Here is a 20,797-nt window from a genome sequence, read left to right as displayed (position 1 = left end):
ATCAAAATAACATCGTCAGATATATACAATCGACAAAAACAGGCTTCTTTAAGAGTTTTTGGCTACGACACTTCTATGCAGTACACGGTACGGTGGTTATACACCGGTTGCCAACGTTTTTCAACAAAACAAAATATTTTCGTTTTTATTCATATACTTGATGCGTGAGGCTCATATAGGGATGTTTAAACCTGTTTAGCTATCGGTTTTATTACCATCCTCGAAACTGCTCAGTTACTTCGAAAATGTGAAACGAATGCGTACGCACTCGCAGTGATGCACCGCACCCCTAATCTAAAGATGGTTTTGATTGTTCGAGTCGTATACGAGGACTCGAAAAAAAGCAACGCATATAACAACTGCTGTACATACGAATCCGGTCGGAGACCAGTCTGTATTGTGTATACATTGTGTATTCTCCGTATGCATCGTACCCACCCGAATATCATTCGATCCTACAAATGTACAAAATGTAAAATGTAATAAGGTTAAATTTTTTTTAAACGTATCAAATGTACAAGACATAAGACTAGCGATTCTTAACATTTTATTAAATCAGTACTTATTAGCAAAAATATGATGTGAAAAAATATATTCGATCAATGTCAACCTACATAAAGCATCCATAAATACGTTATTTACTAATCTAACTTATGCGGTGTTTGATATTTACAAACAATAACAACGGTAACGATGGAAAATTTGAAATAATATCATTCATCTAAAGCATTATGAAATGTTAATTTTGTTCCTTTCGAATTTGCTTAAAAATGTAATAAAACTATTAATGGCAATTTTTGGACCATAACAATATATACAATAACTCAATAAAAAAAATTAATATACGGTATAGGTACCTTCGTCAGAATTACACAACGATATTATAAATTATTAAAAATACATTTTATAAACACTTCTGGACTTTATTTACACTTGTAATTGTAATACACGGGTAGATGCATTTTTTATACATGTGTAAATTAATACACGTGTACACGAACATCTACAACACAAATAAATATCTATACGGATATAAACACATTGAACATATTTAAAGAACTAACTTAACTAATACACGTATCAAACTAAGAGCATTAATTTAGGTATCCAAGTATACAAGTAGAACATTTAATTAAATATTCAAACAAAATAAATGAAAAAAATCAATTTATACTCAAAATATAACAAATGATAAATTACATTTCTTAAATTTAAACGGTTGGATTCGTACATTCGCACACACTCATTGCATATCGTCCGACCGCATGTTCGTGTTCAAGGTGTTTTTTTTTTTTTTTTTGGAATAATTATCTCATGCCATATGCCTACGTGCGTGTGGTCGCACGTGCATTTGTTTCTTTCTTATTTTTTTTTCTAATGGCATTGTTGAATCATAAAGATCAATCATTATTTTTTTTATCTATTTGCTATACGTTAATTTTGTATTTAATTGCATCATCTGTTTTATATAACGTTGTAATTTATTATCAATTGTATAAATGAATGAGTACTTATATGATTATGAACAATATTTAACCGTTAAAACTAGTAGTTAGAAGCTAAATGCTACTACATTTGAATGTATGTCCGTATAATGAAGCTGGGTCCCGGAATAAATTGGTCGGGCGGCGGGCATTCGCGTGTAATATTTTTTCCAGCCCAACGGACATGCAATCACTATATGTCTTATTTGTCTTATACATAATCTGAAATATTTTATTACACGGTAAAATATATCTCAAAAAAGTGAAATTTTGAATTTTTTTCTATTATTAATATTATTTATTTGTATGTTGGAAATATAACGGACCCCACTAAGAATTGTAACGTTTAATCTGAAACTTGGTTCAATTTCCTAGGAAACATCTTATTATCGAGGAAAACGTAAAGCCTCGATTACATTAGTCGAACTTACTCTCAGTTTGTCAGCGAATTAAGTCACGTTTGAGTGAGCTTCTATCGACCTGTCCGATTACATTCCGACTAGTTTTCTCACTCGTGCATATCACAATCACACGAAGCAATGTATTAATAATTATTAATTTAAAATTATAATTTAGCATTTTTTTTTCATTTTTAAAGTGTCAAAGTACTTTCTTTATATTTTAACAATGACGCTGTATAAACATTATTATCTTCTATGGAATATAAAACATAAGATTGTAATTTAAAATTAAGATGAAATATTTAAAAACTTATTCTATTCAACACATGACAATGAAGGATTGGTAAAGAGAATGGATGAATATCAAATAAATGGCAAATTATTAAAGATGTTTATCGAAACGAACTAGCTAAAATTGTAAAAAGTAAAGAAAGTCTTGAAAATACAACCAGTCGTGACTACTCGCGAATAAACTAGCGATTTTGCAAGCCATATCGTTTACACTGAGTGATTTTACTCGATGAAGTATAAAATAGCTAGAGAGTAGCCCATCCGTTAGCTTTAATCAAGGGCAAGTAGTGTCTGTTCAACAATCGACGAGTAAACAAGTAGGTCTATTACAATTTATAATGAAACCAGAAATGATAATTTATAAATAAATAAACAAATAGTTTACATATAGAAATAAATAAATAAATGTTTAGCTTGGAGTATTATTATATTTGTAATGTACGACTGAATTATATTAAAAAACTCATCGTCAGGCATATACTAAGTCAATAAAATTGCGACTTTAAAGCCTAAGACATACAAAACATTGACTGTCATAGCATTCAGCGAAATAATGACGATACACATAATGCGATATTATAATGAGCGATCTAGAGAGAATTTTATTTTAATTTAGTCAAGCTTAGCCTACTATAGAATTCCTACTTTCCATTATCTACTTGCTTTTGTCTGTATATTTTAATTTTTGCATTTTACATCCCTTATTGTCACTAAATATAACATATCAAATTTTGACGAGGTACTGCTTCTTGCACTACTTGTTCTTAAAAAAAAAGAAGATACGAATCTGAGTGAATGAAATGAACACGAAAAGTTAAAAAATTGGCGATTTTACTTTTTTTACTTTTTCAGTTTACTTTGCCATATAAGCTTCCCGTGCAGTATTTCGTAATTTATTGTACAATTTGGTCGTCTATTGTCACGATCCAAATCGTCCGCCGCGTTAAACCGTCTTCTATGTGACGATAATAATTAGATTTTACAAATAATTACTTTACCGCTATACCACTGCAGCAGATCGTGTTCTGTGTGCCCGAGACTTAAAGTAAAAAATTCATGGCGAATAGTCGCCTCGTGTGACAAGGGCCTAACGATTATTTGTGTTGAAGGGAGTCGCGTGTGGCTGCGAGTGCTCTGGAAAGCATTATCGGAACATCTGCTATTCCGCAGGTGGTCGGACAATAGCAGTTGTATTTTTCTATAATGCCTTATCCGACCGGTTTACATACGACCGTCGACCAGTATATATTTTCAAATGTGTAAAGCAGGGATTCCCAACCTTTTTTACTTAACGACACACTTGATAATTTTAAAAATATCCACGGCACACTTAAATAAATAATAATGAATAATAATATAATTATAATCATAATTATATATTATATATTATAATATGATTATATTAATATAATATGTATAATACAAATTTAATGTGACATTTGAAAATGGTGTTTTTTACATAATTCCTCTATTAGAGGTGAAACAGTTGAAACGATACAAACTTTTAAAGGACAATCAATGCCACCATTTCACGTAAATGCAAAACATAAATAATTATCAATTATCAATATATTTACGTTTAACTTTTAAATTTAAACTTTTATCACTTATTAAAACTGATTGTTTAATATTAATTTCAATATTTAAATTGTTGTCATCTGAACTAACATAACTGCCATCCGTTAATTTACGATTTTATAAAAATCTATCCATTTTTAAATTTAACTTACAATATTTCTTGATCAAAATACCTATACAGTATAATGCGTAACAATTACACGCGCTCAATTTTTATGAGCACCCGCTATGTTTTCATATAGTGATTATAGTATGTGGTAAAAGTTATCGCATTGCTTGTAATACCCGTATCGGGTAGTATCGGATTCTAAATAATATTATAGCTGTTTTATCAGGACATTTTATCATTTTTTTATTTTCAATGGAATTTCAAAGTCAAAGCTATCATAAATATAAATTATAATTTTTATTTTTTATTAAGTTATGTTTAAAAAATTATAAAATTACAAAAATTATACGGCACACCTGAATAATTTCGCGACACACAAGTGTGCCGTGGCATAACAGTTGGGAATCCTTGGTGTAAAGGTTAACGTTACTAAAAAAAAAAAAATCCAATTTAAAAAATAGGTCCTTGAAAACTGTCTAGAGATGCCTCTGTTAAGATCCAAATGGGTAAATAATTTATATCGTAGAAAACATATTACGAATGACTACATTCAAACGAAATAGATAGAAAAAAAAAATTAACACTTCAAAATGACTTAGGCAAGTAAATTGTTTCAAGATTTCCGTCGTCACCGTTTTCATTATTTGTAACCGTAAACATCAAATAACTAAAAATAACATATCATGTAAAGTGTATTAAACACTTACTCATTGTCAGTTGACATTGATCGAATATATATTTTCAATCATTTTTTTATCGATGAGAACTGATCTAGTAAATCACAAGTTTTACGTCATATAACATGATACGTTATGAAAACATTTTAACGTTTTACCTTCTTATATTTTACGTTTTGTTCATATGTGCAGTCGAATTATATTTGGATGGTTCTAATATATAGGGAAAATACATAATATACATACACAACATACTACATACACGTTAAACCCCGGCCGGGTTTTTAGGCACAGCAGTTGTTATATGAGTTGTTTCTTTTCGATCCCTAGTATACGTTCCGAACAATAAGAACCATCCTAAGATTAGGGGTGTGGCGTATCGCTGCTAGTGCGTACGCCGTTTGTGCCACGTTGTCGCAATAAATGTGCCGTATCGAGGATGGTAAAACCGATAGCTAAACAAGTTTAAACATCCTATACGTGCTTCACGTTTCTAATACATAAATAAATACGAAAATAATATGTTTTGTGGAAAAACGTTGGTGACCGGTATAAAAATCGTACCGTGTGCCACATAACAGTTAAATACGGAACAAATGTATAGTGAATAGACAATGATAAATACGATTGATCCTTATTATTAAACAATGCCTTAAGAAAAAAAATTATGAAAGAAACATATGCGCGTGCGTGCACACGGCATAGGCATATTGTACGGGAAATCACACGAAAAAAAAAAAACCTTGAGCACGAATACGTGGTCGGACAATATGCAACGAGTGTGTGCGAGTGCGCGAGTCCAACCGCATTCCAAATCGACAACGTGTTCGGCGGCGACATCACGTCGCCAAGACCCCTTACCCAATACATATCACATTGAACGACTATAAATTGTAGACACAAAGACACAAAATACGGACACACGTCCAGTATTTATATGTATATGTACATTGTACGTGCAGCTGCTGCCGAATAGTGTATCTACAAGGGCAGAGTATATTTTAAATTATCTTTGTGTGGCCTTTAACTAAACTTATCTTACATATAGTGGTCGGACAATATGCAACGGGTGTGTGCGGGTGCGCATGTCCAACCGCATTCCAAATCTAAAACGTGTTCGGCGGCGACATCACGTCGCCAAGACCCCTTACCCAATACATATCACATTGAACAACTATAAACTGTTGACACAAAATACGTCCAGTATTTATATGTCAATGTATATTATACGTGCAGCTGCCGCCGAACAGTATACCTACAAGGGTAGAGTATATTTTAACCCTTCGTTAGGCGCGAGGTATATTGTTACTTATTTAGGCGCATGGTCTACATTTGTAGACCATTTGAATATATGATAAATTAAATTAATTTTAATTATTTTTGTTTGTATTAAAAATGTTGAGTATTTATATGCATATAAAGAATTGTTCGAGCATTGAAATATCAAAAACAATCCATAAATATTCGAAGAAAATACAATTATCTTGTTAGTAGTGAAATTATGATAATTTCATTCATGACATTTTTATTTTTAGAACTAGTTACTGAATTACCTTCCGAAACTATAAATATCTGAAAATGACATTTTTAAAAAAGACCAGAAACAAAATTAAAATTAATTTTTATATTTTTTTACCAGTTATTGTCGAATAAATATAGGTATTATAACTGTAATTTCTTTATAGGAAATGATAGTGTATATGAGTTTTGGTTCTTATTTTTCTTAATAATCATTTCCTCTTGTAAATTAAATTCCATAATATTGATATAAAGTATAATTAACGGATTTTATAGTTTATATGAAATAACATGTCATGGCCCAATAGGTATATTAATAATAATAATATATTATACAACTGTATCCAGTAAAAAAAAAAAAAAATTAATTTTGCAAATCTATAAAAAAAATATAGTATAGTAAGTCGCGTGATCTACAGTTGTATACCACTCGAAATATTTTTGATATGTTTCGTTACACAACGCTCGTCAACGATCACGATAATACTGATCACATAGTAGTATAGATAAACAACAGCTACTATATAGTATAAGGCACTACAAGATTTTTATAAATACTAACATTTTCAATATTTATAGCTAGTTTACAGTTGTAGATCACGGGCCTAACGAAGGGTTAAATGATCTTCACTGTGTGGCCTTTAACTAAACTTATCTTACATATAGTGGCGAGCAAAACAAAATAAATACATTTTGACCTCCCATCTTGAAAAAATACTGCGTACATCGCTGGTACATAAATACATGTATGTTCTCACGGTCTTATAACGTTATGAGATATACGAGATAAATATATTACAGATGTCTGCCTGTCGGCACAATGATGGCGGTGGCGGCGGTAGCTGTCTCGTGTTGGAAGCACAATTGTAATCTGCAACGTGTTTTGGTGTGTGTATGTGTGTGTTTATATATATATATACAAGGGAATTCACTTAATGTAGTCACTTTAGGATCAAATCTATTTGCCCTCATTAAGCAATTGACCTTATTAACCGATCTTTAGGTAAAAAAAAAACGAACATTTTTAACATCGAAACGTTTTTACACGCATAAGCCATAAAATTCGAAGAAATATTTCTTCGAAATATGTTAAAGTGTTAAAGTGAATGAATAAATAAATAAATATACAAAATAATAATAACGAATATAATATAATATATTCTCGGGATGCATAATTTTTCAGGGGTGTTATATTGGTATGTGTTTGCGAGTGTGTACGCGTTGGGGTCACATTATCGGAGTAATTGTACTGTTTCGTGGGTGGTCAAACCGATAGCTGAACATCCCTACACCAGCCCCACGCATCAAATATATAAATAAATCGAAAATAATATGTTTCTTGGCAAAGCGTTGTCGACCGGTGTATAATAGCCGTACCATGTACTGTCCATTGTGACTATTTCTAATAAAAAAAATATCGTGTTTGACACAGTAATGTTAATCTCTGAATCAAATGAAATGAAATCTGCATGGAAATGGTGCGTTTTCGATTCATGTTGAGTGCCAACCGAGTTACAGTTTAAAAATAAAATATAATCAAATGGAGAAGGAAAATGACTCAATGGAAAAAACCGTTTTGTGCGAAAACAACGTTCGTTTTGATTTTAACCATACTCATGAACCGTTGTGTGTGAAACGAACGTTGAAATGTAATTACTTATCAAGATATTACCGCCATGCCTTCAATTTATAAAAACGATGATGATCGATGACTCCCTAAGAAATTTATAACACTGTTAATACTTAATGTTGTGGACCCAAGAAAAGGTTAAAATTAAAATTAGTCACCTTACGACCTTTCCTCTTTATAATTAAAACTAATTTAAGCTTTAATCTGTTTTATCACTTACAAAGTATATCATGAATCATTAAAAAAAAACAAAAACACGAGTTTACTTATACTAAAAATTAACTTTTTCATTATTATCAATATGGTTATGTGTTATTTTTTTATTTTTAATGTAAATAAAAAATTGTTTTTCTACATCAACGTTTAATTATTTCTGAAGGATGCGACCCCTCGTATAATGGTTTACAAATTCCTGGGGAGTTGCAACACATAGGTAGAGAATCGCTACTCTAGACCATTGGACTATAGTCGCTTAGGGTTTTATTACCTGTCTGAAAACGGAAAAACTTAATTTTTATTTTTATTTATTGATTTATGTATTTATATTTTAATTACTAATTTTTATTCATAAAAAGAAATTAACATCAATGTTTATGATTTTGAGCAATTTTGTGTCATTTTAATTTTTGTAGGTTTTTTTTATTCATTCAATTCAATCTAGAGATAATTTTATATTTTTATTTGTTATGTTATACACAATCGCAATATTGACTGTGGGGAAGCACTATTACTATGGCTAGTTTACAACTATCTATCACACTGTTGTCTTACCCGTGAGCTTCTTCTCAGCCAACTCGAACATAAAGTTCGGACGATCTGTGGCCGCTTTTCCGTCCGGCATTATTTGTCTCCACTTGGCTAACGTCGTGTCCATGCACGTGTAATCACCGTCGTCTTCGCCGTGCTTCTTGCTGTTGACCAACTGGAACATTTTTCGCCGTTCTTCGGTTCTTTCCCGTCTCAGCTGCGTCTACGGTTAAACATCAATTATTGTTACACAATAATGTTTGTGATATTTTTTTCTGTCACCGGTCAATTACAACAATCGTGAGTGCACTGCCAGGGGCGGATACAAGAGGACATTTTGGGAGTTAAGCCCCCTCCCCCCCGAAATATCAGTAACAAAAAATAAATTATCTGACCTACAAATGTATTACTAATAAATAAATTAAAAAATATATTAATTGTTTAAAAGTTTCCCGTGTATATTTCGCTTGTATATTGATGTATACAATACAATTACATGATATTTATGAACTTTTTACATTTTTTCAACTCTCCTACATAATTTTTTCTGCGTTCAACCCTGCGCACTGCACGTATATATTGTGCACACAATGCTGACGCGTGCCTGTGACTGCATTAAGCCAAATGGCTAAAGACATTATTAACGATGACTATAAAAAAAAGCGTGGGTTATGAACACCGACGAACAATAAGAATCTTCCGAGATTCCGATATTCGGTTGAACGCATTTCGAGATGAGCGTATCGAACAATTATGCGATTCGTTCGGAACGAATGTCAATTGTCATTTAATCCACCACCGTTGCAGGGTTATAGTTCGTTAAACACACTGGATCGGTTGTAAGCTCATTATGGTTATATCGGATCAATGAATTCGCTGCACCGTTTCAAATAGCATTCTCATAATTTGCGAGAGTAATGCCACAGTATAATTTCCGCAACAAAAACTTGTTATTTATATCATTATCGATTAGTTTTGAAATTCATAAAATATAATTAGATAAGCCCGTATCATAGTTGGTATCTAATTGAAATAGACAAAATATAGTTTTTTTTTTTTCATAAAAGCTATGATACAAAGATTTTCTCCATAATTGTCATATAGTTTAATTTACAATAGGTAACAAATAAAAAAAAAATAAAATCGAAGTGCTTATAAACACATCGATGCTGAAACTGACACAAAGATAGAATTCAATGACTCGATTATGAAGTTACAATTCTTATTAACCTCGAATGTAGTGATTGAATTGTATAAAAATACAGATGTTGCTCGTTTTTTTGTAATGAGCACTTGAAGTTTGAAATCCCAGAGTGAAAAATTAATTTTCACTAGTGTATATATTTGAATAATTGAAAATAAAAAATTAATTTTCAATAGCAAAACAAAAATTTTTTTACATCGACTTTTTTTTATAAATATTTCTGTTAAAACAGAAAAAAAGAATTATCTAAATCGGATCTTTTAACGAGGGCTGAAAATTTTTCCTGTGAGAAATGTTTTCAAGTGAAGATGCCGGATACGTGCAGGCTTATTTAAATCACTATACGACGAAGACGAATCGTTATTTCAATAATCTTTACACATAAAAAACGATCGTTTCATAAAAGTATCGAGAAAATTCGAATTTCGGCTACCCGTAGCAGTAGTTCTGCTAGTGGACAGTACAAGTGTTCGGAGTGTACGTAGTCGAGTTGCGACCCCACCCGTACTTACTTTCAGGTCGTTGTTGGCTTCGCGGAGCGACGACGTGAGCGACGCCAAGTAGTAGATGATGAGTATGAGTAGCAATAGTAACGGTATGACGATGGCAGGCGACGCTATGTAGTCGAGCACCCGGTGCACCGTCGGGTTGGGCACGGTCTTCTTGATCGAGTTGGTAAATATGTGATAGATCTTCTTGTACTGCGAGAACGGGCCGCAGTGCCACGACGGTTCGATCCACACGATCGCGTAGCCGACGGGCAACACGCACAGGAACAGCATGGTCAGCAACAGTCCCAGGTAGAAGTTGTTGCTGCGGCTAGCGCGGAACACGATATCGTGCGGCACGTTGCACGTGAGCACCGCCCACGATCGCACGTACATCATGATCATCAACTTCACCACGTTGATGATAGGCAGCCCGGGCGAGAAGAACATGCCCATCCACACCATGCCCTGGTTGTTGACCAGGTGCAATATGTTCTCGGCGATCTTGAAGTCACCGTACTGTGGAAACCGTTTCTCCAGGTTCCAGCACCAGCACCGGTTCATGTACCGCACGAACACGGCCCGCGCGAAGTCCACAAATATCGTCGAGATGATCGTCGACACCTACGGGCAAACGAAAACGCACACGCTTATGCACAATCTTAAGCACTGCGCACCGGTACACCACCGGGTCGGCCGGCGGTGTCCATCAGGCATATTTCGTCCGTTTTATTATTTATTTTTACTTATCCGTCGATTTCCAAATCAAAAGAAAAACCGTTTCTCTTAGAACGCGTTACAATGATATCCTACACCAGAAAACGATAGCGATTACTTAAAAGTCCCGAGAGTGGAGAATGGGAAGAAAATATTAACGTGAAATAACACGCATATTGTATGATCCATGCTTCTCGTCGTTGAGTTTAAGTATATATATATATATATGCTTTGAATGATTGATCAATCGTTTGTCCGGTTTTAATCGTCAAATTTTTCAGAAGAATAATCATTTTCGGCATTTAAATATACAATAATTGATGGTACTAGGAAACCACCCATGATGAAACAAACAATTGGGGAAAAATTCGGGAATCATTTTCAAGTTTTTCACAGGCATAACTTTATCAAAGCTAATTAAGACAATTTATACAACCAATGCCCTCGAATATTAAATTCACATCATTTTTATGATTCATTAATATGTTAAAATATTTGGCAAATGACTTCAGATGTTGAAGCCTTATTAATTCAATAATAAAAAAAAAAAAGTATATATTTATATGTCAATATTGTTTCGTAAACGGTCATATCATAAGAAATTGCCATGAGTTAAAGAATAATACGCAAGAGGAAATGATAAAAATAAATAACCATTAGCTATTTTGAACATATTTTTCGTATTATCTTGAATTTTTGTGCAATATTGTTGATACTGATCAATATAAATATTAGTTATAACTAGAGCACGGATTTATATGCATTTGAATATTTATTTTGGTTGGTTATACGATATGCTAAATTGGCACAACATTTGTTTTATAACATAACGATTTAAAAAATCGAATTTTTTTAGAGCATATTTTTGCATATTTCGATATTTACCCATTTATTTTTATTTAGAGGGCTTATTTAGAGGTTTTTAATTGCATATTTTATCTTTTACTTCATATTTCAATGTTTTTTAACTCTTTTTTTGTTTATATACGGTAATAAAAGTAAACAGATAATTTATCAAACAATGCACAGAAAATATTAAATATACTGTTCAATTCAATTCCTAACGTTGTCCATTCAATAGACAAAAAAAATCAGTGTTGTCTAAGTTAGGATCACTACCAAAAATGAATCAGTCAACTGAAGTATATGCATATAGACTGAAGCTACCATAATTTATAGTGCGCAGTAAATATGTGTATAAACCTAATCTATAATCATAATAATTAATAAATATTAATAGAGTGTTATAGTTTAGTATTATATATCATGAGTAATAACAAGACTGATAGTATAGTCTTCAATACCTGGTTAAATATAACTGTACGATAATTTAAACGGTTTGAGTGATCAGTTTTATAAAACAATTTTAAAAAATAATTTTATGAATACATTTAAATAATTCATAGTAGACCTCATATAAGAATGTTTGAGAATAAACCACTTGTAAATTAACAACCCATAAATAAAATAACATGAAAAAAATGTTGGGCACATTTTCAATTTGCATACAAACCCGAAACTGACTTTAAATAATCAAAAACTTCTGGCAATCGTATAAATAAATAGTACATAGAGTTTTTTAAATCATTGTTCTAGTATTCTATTCATAAATCATTTATTTATTGTAATCGGTCAATTCTTAATAGATATTAATTAAGTTTCGTATTGATGAACAGTTATCACTTTAAATTTGAAAGAAACAAAACACATCGAATGAAAAATTAAATTTGAATATAAGATTGTTACAAATAGGTAATTTATTGGCCACAATAAAATACAAGTGTTGTTTATAATAATAGTATCCCCGTTGTTAGGCAAAATTTTGTATTTCATCATCGTCGACGACACAAGCTGAAATATCTTTCACTCCAAGTCGATCAGTTGACCTATGCATTAAAACATTAACATTTTTAAACATTACTTAGTGTTTTCTTCCAAACTTAAACAATTTTTGTTTGTAATTTAAACCATTTTCCGTTTAAATATGACGGTTATTGAACTGAATGAATCCCAAAAGGTGATTATACCCAATTAATGTTTTGTTTTATTTCTTATTCTCAATTAACAATTCTTTTCCTGTGGTTTTTAAATAATTTGTGGTGGGCCGTGGATCTGTAACTAATCTTTGTTTTGCAGACGGACCAACAGGACGACCGGTCGTCTATGGCCGAGCATCAGGAGGATGGAGGAACGGTGCCATGGTACTTGATGGTGCTACCCGACGGCGCAGAGATGTGCGAGTGGTGCGGGACCGTTTGCGCGAACAAGACAATGTTGTGGAGACACATGCGCGCGGTTCACGGGGACGCCATCTCGTTGTGTTGCCCGATCATGGGTTGCGGCAGAAGATTCTCGTCGGTGCTCTCGTCCGTGGAGCACGTGTATGACCACCACCCGGCGGCCACGGGCCCGTACGTGTGTACGTGCGAGCTGTGCGGCCAACTATCCGACGACCGTGGCGCGCTTCGCAGGCACGTCCACCGTGAGCATCCGGAGGCGCGGGCCGCCATGTGCGGTGTTTGCACCCTGTACATGGGCGATGTCGCGTCCCTGATCAACCACGTGCAATCCGAGCACGGTGCCGTGGTGGCCAGAGAGCACGCGAACATCGGCGGCCCGTACATGCGGCCCAATCGGATCGTGCGATGCGACGTATGCGGCATACGGTGCCGCGACAGCAGGGTGTTGCGCTCGCACAGACGCGTACACGGCCACGTGGGCCCCGTGAGGTCGCCGTACTCCAGAGCGCGAGACTTGCGCTAGACAACGGGACGGACCTGAGCCTAACCGGTCGAACATTTATACCAATGTACACGCTGACCACGTCAATCGTTTTTCGGTTATTTTTTTGTTTAATCAATATAATTAAAATGTTTTCTCTTGTAATGTATGAATTTATTTTTACAACATAATTACGCTTAAAAGTTATTTCTTTGTTTTTATTGCCTCTTGCCACCGTTATTTACTAATGAGTTACCGGCGGGTTCCGAGAGGATGGTATTTTTTTGAATCTCGAAAACCAGATTTTCCTACACAATTAGTAGATAAATAATAGTTTTTTTGTTAGCAATGAAACCTATTCAAGGTGACACATTACAGAATCTGGTCCAGCTGTCTCAGCGCGATATTTGTTCGATCTTGTGTTATGGTTTTAGTCCCATCGTAACATCATAACAAAGCATGATTGAATTATTCTCATACTAGAGATGGAATTGAGATATAAAAAGTCGATTACTGTTTTAAGCTATTGTATTTTGAACTGTATATTGGCAATCTATCCAATAGGTAAGTCACAAATTAAATAATATTCTTGTTTTTAATTCAATTCGATTTCTTACATTTGTTAAAGAATTAGAATTATTTTTTAGAAAATAAAACACGTTTAGACTGGGTTTATCCACACCAATTACAGTTTTAAGTTTTAGAAGCCGTTGTGGGTGGTGTATGTATATATATATTTTAATAGATTCAGATCAAAAATAAAAAAAAATATTTTTAGATATGCCTAGAATCAAAAGAAAACCTACGGTACAAAACATTCTGACCCGGTTTTTTACGGCTTAGTCCAATACCTAAAAATCTGAGTTAAATTTACTCTAAATGAAATTTAAGTTTAATAAACATTTATATTCTACCATTCACGGTATAAACTGGATTGAACTAAGACTTTAAGAACAAAATATATATTTAATAAATTATTGATAATAAGGAACACTACAAAAGTATTTCAGATTTTATTCTTATACGTTTTACTTTATAGGATTTAATATAAATGTACAAGTTGAATACATAACAATTTATTTTACTACTTTTTTTTTTATGAATTTTTAATAATATTGGGTTGTTAAGCGTTACTTATCTGATTTTTATCACCAAACTATCATGTTGTTGCTTGCAAATATTTTATTAGTTGTACAAGAAAAATTAAATACCTGTAACTTAGGATATATATATTCTTATTTTGATTTTCTTATTCTACTCGTAATATTATATTGAACTTTACATTACTAGTAATATATAAATAGTTAAAATACCATTATTTCTTCATTCACTGCTTAAAATATATCAACAATGAAAAAACATATGAACTTGAAATTTCACACTGGGTTCTTCTAATAATCTTTATATGCTATAAAAATGGGTTTTTCAAAAATCGCATTTTTAATGGTTATTTTTAGTTTGGACTGGATGTTTAAGGCCTAACACACACGGACCACTTTTGTGCGTTTTTTTTTGTGGTTGACGTGTGGTTGTGAGGTCGCTGGAACGACCACTTTTGAACTACTTTTTTGTGGTCGTTAGAAGTCCGAATCGACGTTAATATAATCACACCACAATCACAAATGTGGCGTACGTATTGAACACAAAACACGTGAGCATGTACTACTGAACAACAACTGAACCAACTCAACTACTCGACAAATTTCATAACACTAGTCATAAAATAATACTGATAATAATATATGTATAGATTATACAGATACCTATCAATGATAGTTCTATAAATATAAAATAATAATGATTAATAATTATTAGTGTTGGCGGCAAGTGGTCGGAAAGTGGTTGATGTGTCGCAACAAGTGTGTTACGCTCAACCACCGACGGACCACTATTTTGTGGGAGATACATGCGGCACGATGAGACTGCCGTCGGAAAGTGGTCCGAAAGTAGTCCGTCTGTGTTCGACTGCGTTTTTCATATTACTTAACATGTAATTAATATATCACCCATGAACGACCACAGTTTTGTGGTTGTGGTGTGGTTTTTAAAGTGGTCCGTGTGTGTTTAGCCTAAATATGTTCACTTTTTTATCACCTAGAAATTATTTTATTTTGTGTAACATGTTAATGTTAATAAAATTGATTGGGGTATATGTAAATTAATAAAAAATAAATAACTAGAAACAAATATCAGAATATACAAATATCGTGAGTTTTTTCAACCTATTTTTTTTTTTACATTGATGTAATACTTTTAAAATAGTAAAGTATATTTCCCGTGCGAGGCTGAATGATTCAGTTAGTTATAACAAGCATAATTATAGTTTATGTATCACAAATGATAGTTTTGTTTTGTTTATTTATTTTTTTTATTAATCTCAAAAAATATTAGCAACAAGGCTATTAGTTTTTGATTTAAAAACCAGGCGTATAATGTATAGTTGACATAAATAATGAAATACGGATATTGATTAATATAATGACTTAATTAAATATATAAATTATAAAATATGTATTCTTTTGGGTTTACGTCTAGTTTTTATAAATGTTTTTTTATAAATCGATATTCCTTAAGAAATGGTAATATTATGAAATTCATAAGACCACGTAATTGTATATTTTTAGTTATTGATATGTTATAAAGAACCAAGAAACATTAGAAAGAGACTAATATCCATTCTTAATCAATTTTTAAGTCGACCAATACGCAAAGGCTATACATGGAAACCATTCTACAATATATGGATATTACATACGATAAATTTTATTAGAGTTTATGACTTAATTGATAAATAACACCATTTACTTCGTTTTAAAAGTAAAATTATGTAAATGTACATAACTCCCATTAGTTTTCAAATAACAAGTCACGAAAGAGTGAAAATAATGGTGTGAAACAAAATGACACAACCGAACAGACATGTAACATACGATTACGACGGATGATCACCGAATGCACTCCAAGGAAAAAATCCAATCACGATTCAATGACTTACATGATTTCTATGGAAAAAAATAAATAGTTTTCGAACTATAGCTTACGGCGTACGCGTAATCTCTTATAGGGTGGGATTTCAAATGTACGACAACCCGTCCCTTACAATTTTCTAAATTACATCTCCAATTCGTTGTCGCAGCCGTAGACATTCACAGACAATGGATGGTATTGCGGTTGTTATAACTTATCATTGAATTTTTTTGGTTACCTGTCAACGAACGAACGAGAAGGAAAAAAATGTACAGGTAAGATACATGAATTATTAACATCATCATACAATATTAGTATAATTAACTTGGAACTATTATATTCAATAATTTTCTATAATATCGATTCACTCGATGAGATACAGTATAAATAAATGTTCAATATCTGAAATAGTTATGGTCATAATTTACGACTCGTAAATTTCAAAAAACAAAAAAAATAACACATTTTTTAAACTTCTTATATCTTGTTTAAATCTACTAAAATTATTAACAATAATATGAAGATTTTAGATAGTGTCAATTTTAAGTTTATTGTTATAGTATAATTTAATAAGAGATAATTCTATTCGTAATTACAAACTGCAGTTATAGTAAATGTTTTGTAATATTGATAATTACCATGCAGCAGGTTGCTCATGAATTCATCACGTCTTGTCAATTCATCACATGATTAATGAAATAAATTTATTTTTTCATTGTTCCTACGTGTAATATTATAATATAAACGCATTTATTATTGTTTTTAAACGCATACTTATTATACGTGACACGGTTTTTCAACTAACATTGTGAAAAAAATGGGTTTTTAAGCTAAACAAAATTAATATGAGGAAAATATTAAAAGTATTAGTCTAACTTTCTATTACAATGGTTTCGTTATCCTCAAGTATAATGAATATGACATAAAATCAATACAAAAGCTAGTTATAGCTGTTAGTTTTGTATTATTGGTGCTCTATATTTAATTGAAAATTGTTTTTCTAAAGTGTATTTTGACAGTTATACATTAAGTAGTCGATATAAAAAATGAAAATAATGTAAGACAAAAAAATCAATTAGCAAATACCAATAATTGTACTAATATGGGGTATAGTATATACGTAAAAACAGTCTATTTCGTTAAAAATAAATTGAAATTACAAAAAAATAATATATTAAAATAAAATATATGTAAATTTACAAAATTTACAATATCAGCCATAGAATAAAACATATAAAATTACGATAAATAAATGCAATTATTGTTTTACAAATGAAATTGGATTGTTGTACATGCTACGTACTTTTTTTGTTCGATTTTATCAACACAAACGGGCCACTTTCTGACTATTAACCTGTCCTAAGGATTGTTTTACGGTACAACTAAGTGACTAAATTTTAAATTATTCCAATTATACAACCAAGTGGTTGAGATCTTACTTTATCTGTGAAAACTGTTGATGGTATTATATTTTTACAGTTTTATAATTTTTTGTTAACACTATACATATAAAATGCTTTTTAACGTTTTTTTTATTTTTTATTCTATGTCGGATACTACAAATATACACTTTACGCACCTGTTTGTTTTATAGGGCACTTGCTTCGTGTGGTTTAAAATAAAAATTTTACTTCACTGCTCAACAATATAAATAGATAAAAAAGAAATACACTTTAAACGTCGTCTCCGAGCATTTTTAAGCAGTCGTACAATATTCACATATAGAATTCATGATATTCTTCAACCCAATAACGGAACACTTGTTGGTAGAGAAATAAAACGAAAAGGAATATTATATTTTATGTATTACACGAATTTATACGGCGTATATTCACGATAAGGTTTCATTACAATATTGTAAAATTTTAATTAATTGCTATTTTCTTAACTTAACCCTACTACTGTGATATGTATAGTATGTCGAAATAATGTACACACGAAATAAGGATATATAAAAACCAACTTTCCCACTATCCAGATGACAGGATATAATTATAAACAAATTACGAATAGGCCATGCATGTTCGACCCATAGATATCTAATGACTAAAACAGAACTTAACCAATGTCCTGCATGTAGAACATTTGCATCATTTAGGGGTAGGGGGAAAGAGAAACTCGTTCATTTGAGAGTTTATCTGTTCTAAAGTCGGTACATCATCAAAATATAAATACGTCTTTTATAAAGCGATTGGTTTGTTAAAAATCAAAGAAATGAGACGTATACTATACGGGTAATTATGAATTAAGTACAAATCATTATAGACTAGTTTGAAATTTAATATTCAACACGTTAATCTGCACTTTAGTAAAATGAGACACCGAGTCGACAATTTAATTAGAGAATGCCGACTGCTCTACTCTGGAAAAATCTGAAATAACGCCACTGATGAGGAGTAATAATAATGATCAAATATATAAACTGCCACTGCCAAAACTACAGAAGTATCAGTGCTAACCTTAATTTATCCAATTGCCTTCATGAAGCAAACCTGGCCCCAAACCAACCAACATCAAAAAAATCTTCAACTTTTAACAAAATTTATCCTTAGAATGAACGAAAGCACTGTCGAATCCTACGAAGTGCGCTCTATGCTCAGAACCATACACAGCTTTCTATAAGGGCTATCCTGTGTACCAAGGTATTATAAAATATGGCAAAAAATCCAAGGCAGTCAAAAAAATAAACATCCCACTCCCAATATCATGGTATTAATAATTAGACGTTATTCATGTATCATGACTTGCAATGCTAATAACAAACATAATACGAGTATATACGCCATCACCTACACATCACATACAACTACGCTTAAAAATTCAATCAACAAATTTTTATAAGACTTTAAAGCCATAGTTAATTAATTAATACTTTTATTAATCTCCGTATTAAATCTCCAACATCTGTCTTTTCTAACCCCTAAACAATGATTCGATTATATATTCTAATTATGTCAGACTTATAAATTTCATTACGTTTAATGCGTTCATAATATTTTTATGACTTCTTTTCTTTTAGATTCTGAACGAAGTGATGGAATCTAGTGGTTATACAATGATGTGTGATTTTTTTTCTTTTTATTCATTTTTTTTTTTTTTTTTGTGTCTGTCATTACGTTTTAGGGCAGTAAAAATGCTTCAATTTTTAAAACAGCAATTTTTCTAAAAGGAAAGTGAATGTAGTTGGTACTTTAGCAAGTCAAAAATCAAACTTTTTCAATACTTTTTAAAAGCATCGAAAAAAACCAATAATTTTCACCAAATGTTTATATTAGCATATTTTATACATGATTAAGTTTTCAAAGTGTTTTGACATATTTTGCCTTATTTATAGACAATTTAAATTTTCGATTTTTCTAAGTTTTTTTTTTTTTTTTTGAAATACCGATAAAAAAAATTTGGCTTATAATAAGATTATTATAATATAATAGTAATAAATATATCTAACAAATCACCTCCATTTAGAATCGTTATTCGTATACAATGATACCTATCATTGCATTCAAATTTAACAAATCCAATGTAATTCCTTATCCTATAAGCGAGATGCACTCCACCCCCTACTGTACAGCAGAGTGAGGCCCATCCGGTTCTTTTTTCTTTTAACATTATAATTACCACTAGTATTAAATATATTATATTATACGTTTTAAATATAATCTAAATTTTCATTATTCGTTGAATAAAGATAATTTTATATTCTTATTCTTATTGTAAAACCTATTTATATATAGAATATATAGAATATGTATAATAATAATGTGCTTAATGTGGGCATGTTGGGACCACCTCTGTTTGTCCACATTAAGGGGTTGTCCATAATAACATCCCGGTGGGCCAGTACATGCCTGAACTTGATGCAGTGGTGTATCTATGCAATAAGGGTGTTAATATATTATAACGATATAATATGTAGTGGAGAAACCTGTTCAGTGAGTTTAGTGCATTCCCTATACTACATAATACATTGAAATTAAATTATATGACTTTTGTATCAAAGGAACCTATACTCCTAAGCAAAGTTGTATGTAAAGATTATTTATAGCGGGGTTTGATATATTTAGGTAAAAATTATTATTATTACCTCTTTATTTACTAGCCTGGGATTTTTAAATTTTGGAAGTGGGGAGTTTGAACCCTTGACCCCTCTCTTACCTTCACCGTGACTTCTTAATATGTTATAAGTCGGGAAAATAATATTATAATTCTCATGATATACAATAATGATTTAAATGGTAAATTTTTTTAATGATAATGGAATATGA

The 20,797-nt window shown here is 31.7% G+C and overlaps 1 protein-coding gene across 2 annotated transcripts in view; it reads right to left on the bottom strand.

Moving 5' to 3' along the window:
• LOC112681700 overlaps nucleotides 1–20,797 on the bottom strand; it is a 72,813-nt gene that overhangs the window by 5,013 nt on the left and 47,003 nt on the right. For both annotated transcript variants that reach the window (XM_025551985.1, XM_025551986.1), the window contains exons 12-13: nucleotides 10,152–10,751; nucleotides 8,460–8,658 (exon numbers count right to left, since the gene is read on the bottom strand). In XM_025551985.1, coding sequence (XP_025407770.1) covers nucleotides 8,460–8,658; nucleotides 10,152–10,751 — 799 coding nt within the window. The remainder of the gene's footprint in view (nucleotides 1–8,459; nucleotides 8,659–10,151; nucleotides 10,752–20,797) is intronic.

The sequence above is a fragment of the Sipha flava genome, unplaced genomic scaffold (genome assembly GCF_003268045.1).
Source record: "Sipha flava isolate LNK unplaced genomic scaffold, YSA_version1 194_pilon_pilon, whole genome shotgun sequence".
NCBI classification, from domain to species: Eukaryota; Metazoa; Arthropoda; class Insecta; order Hemiptera; family Aphididae; genus Sipha; species Sipha flava.
This window is presented reverse-complemented; position numbering and strand designations above follow the sequence as displayed.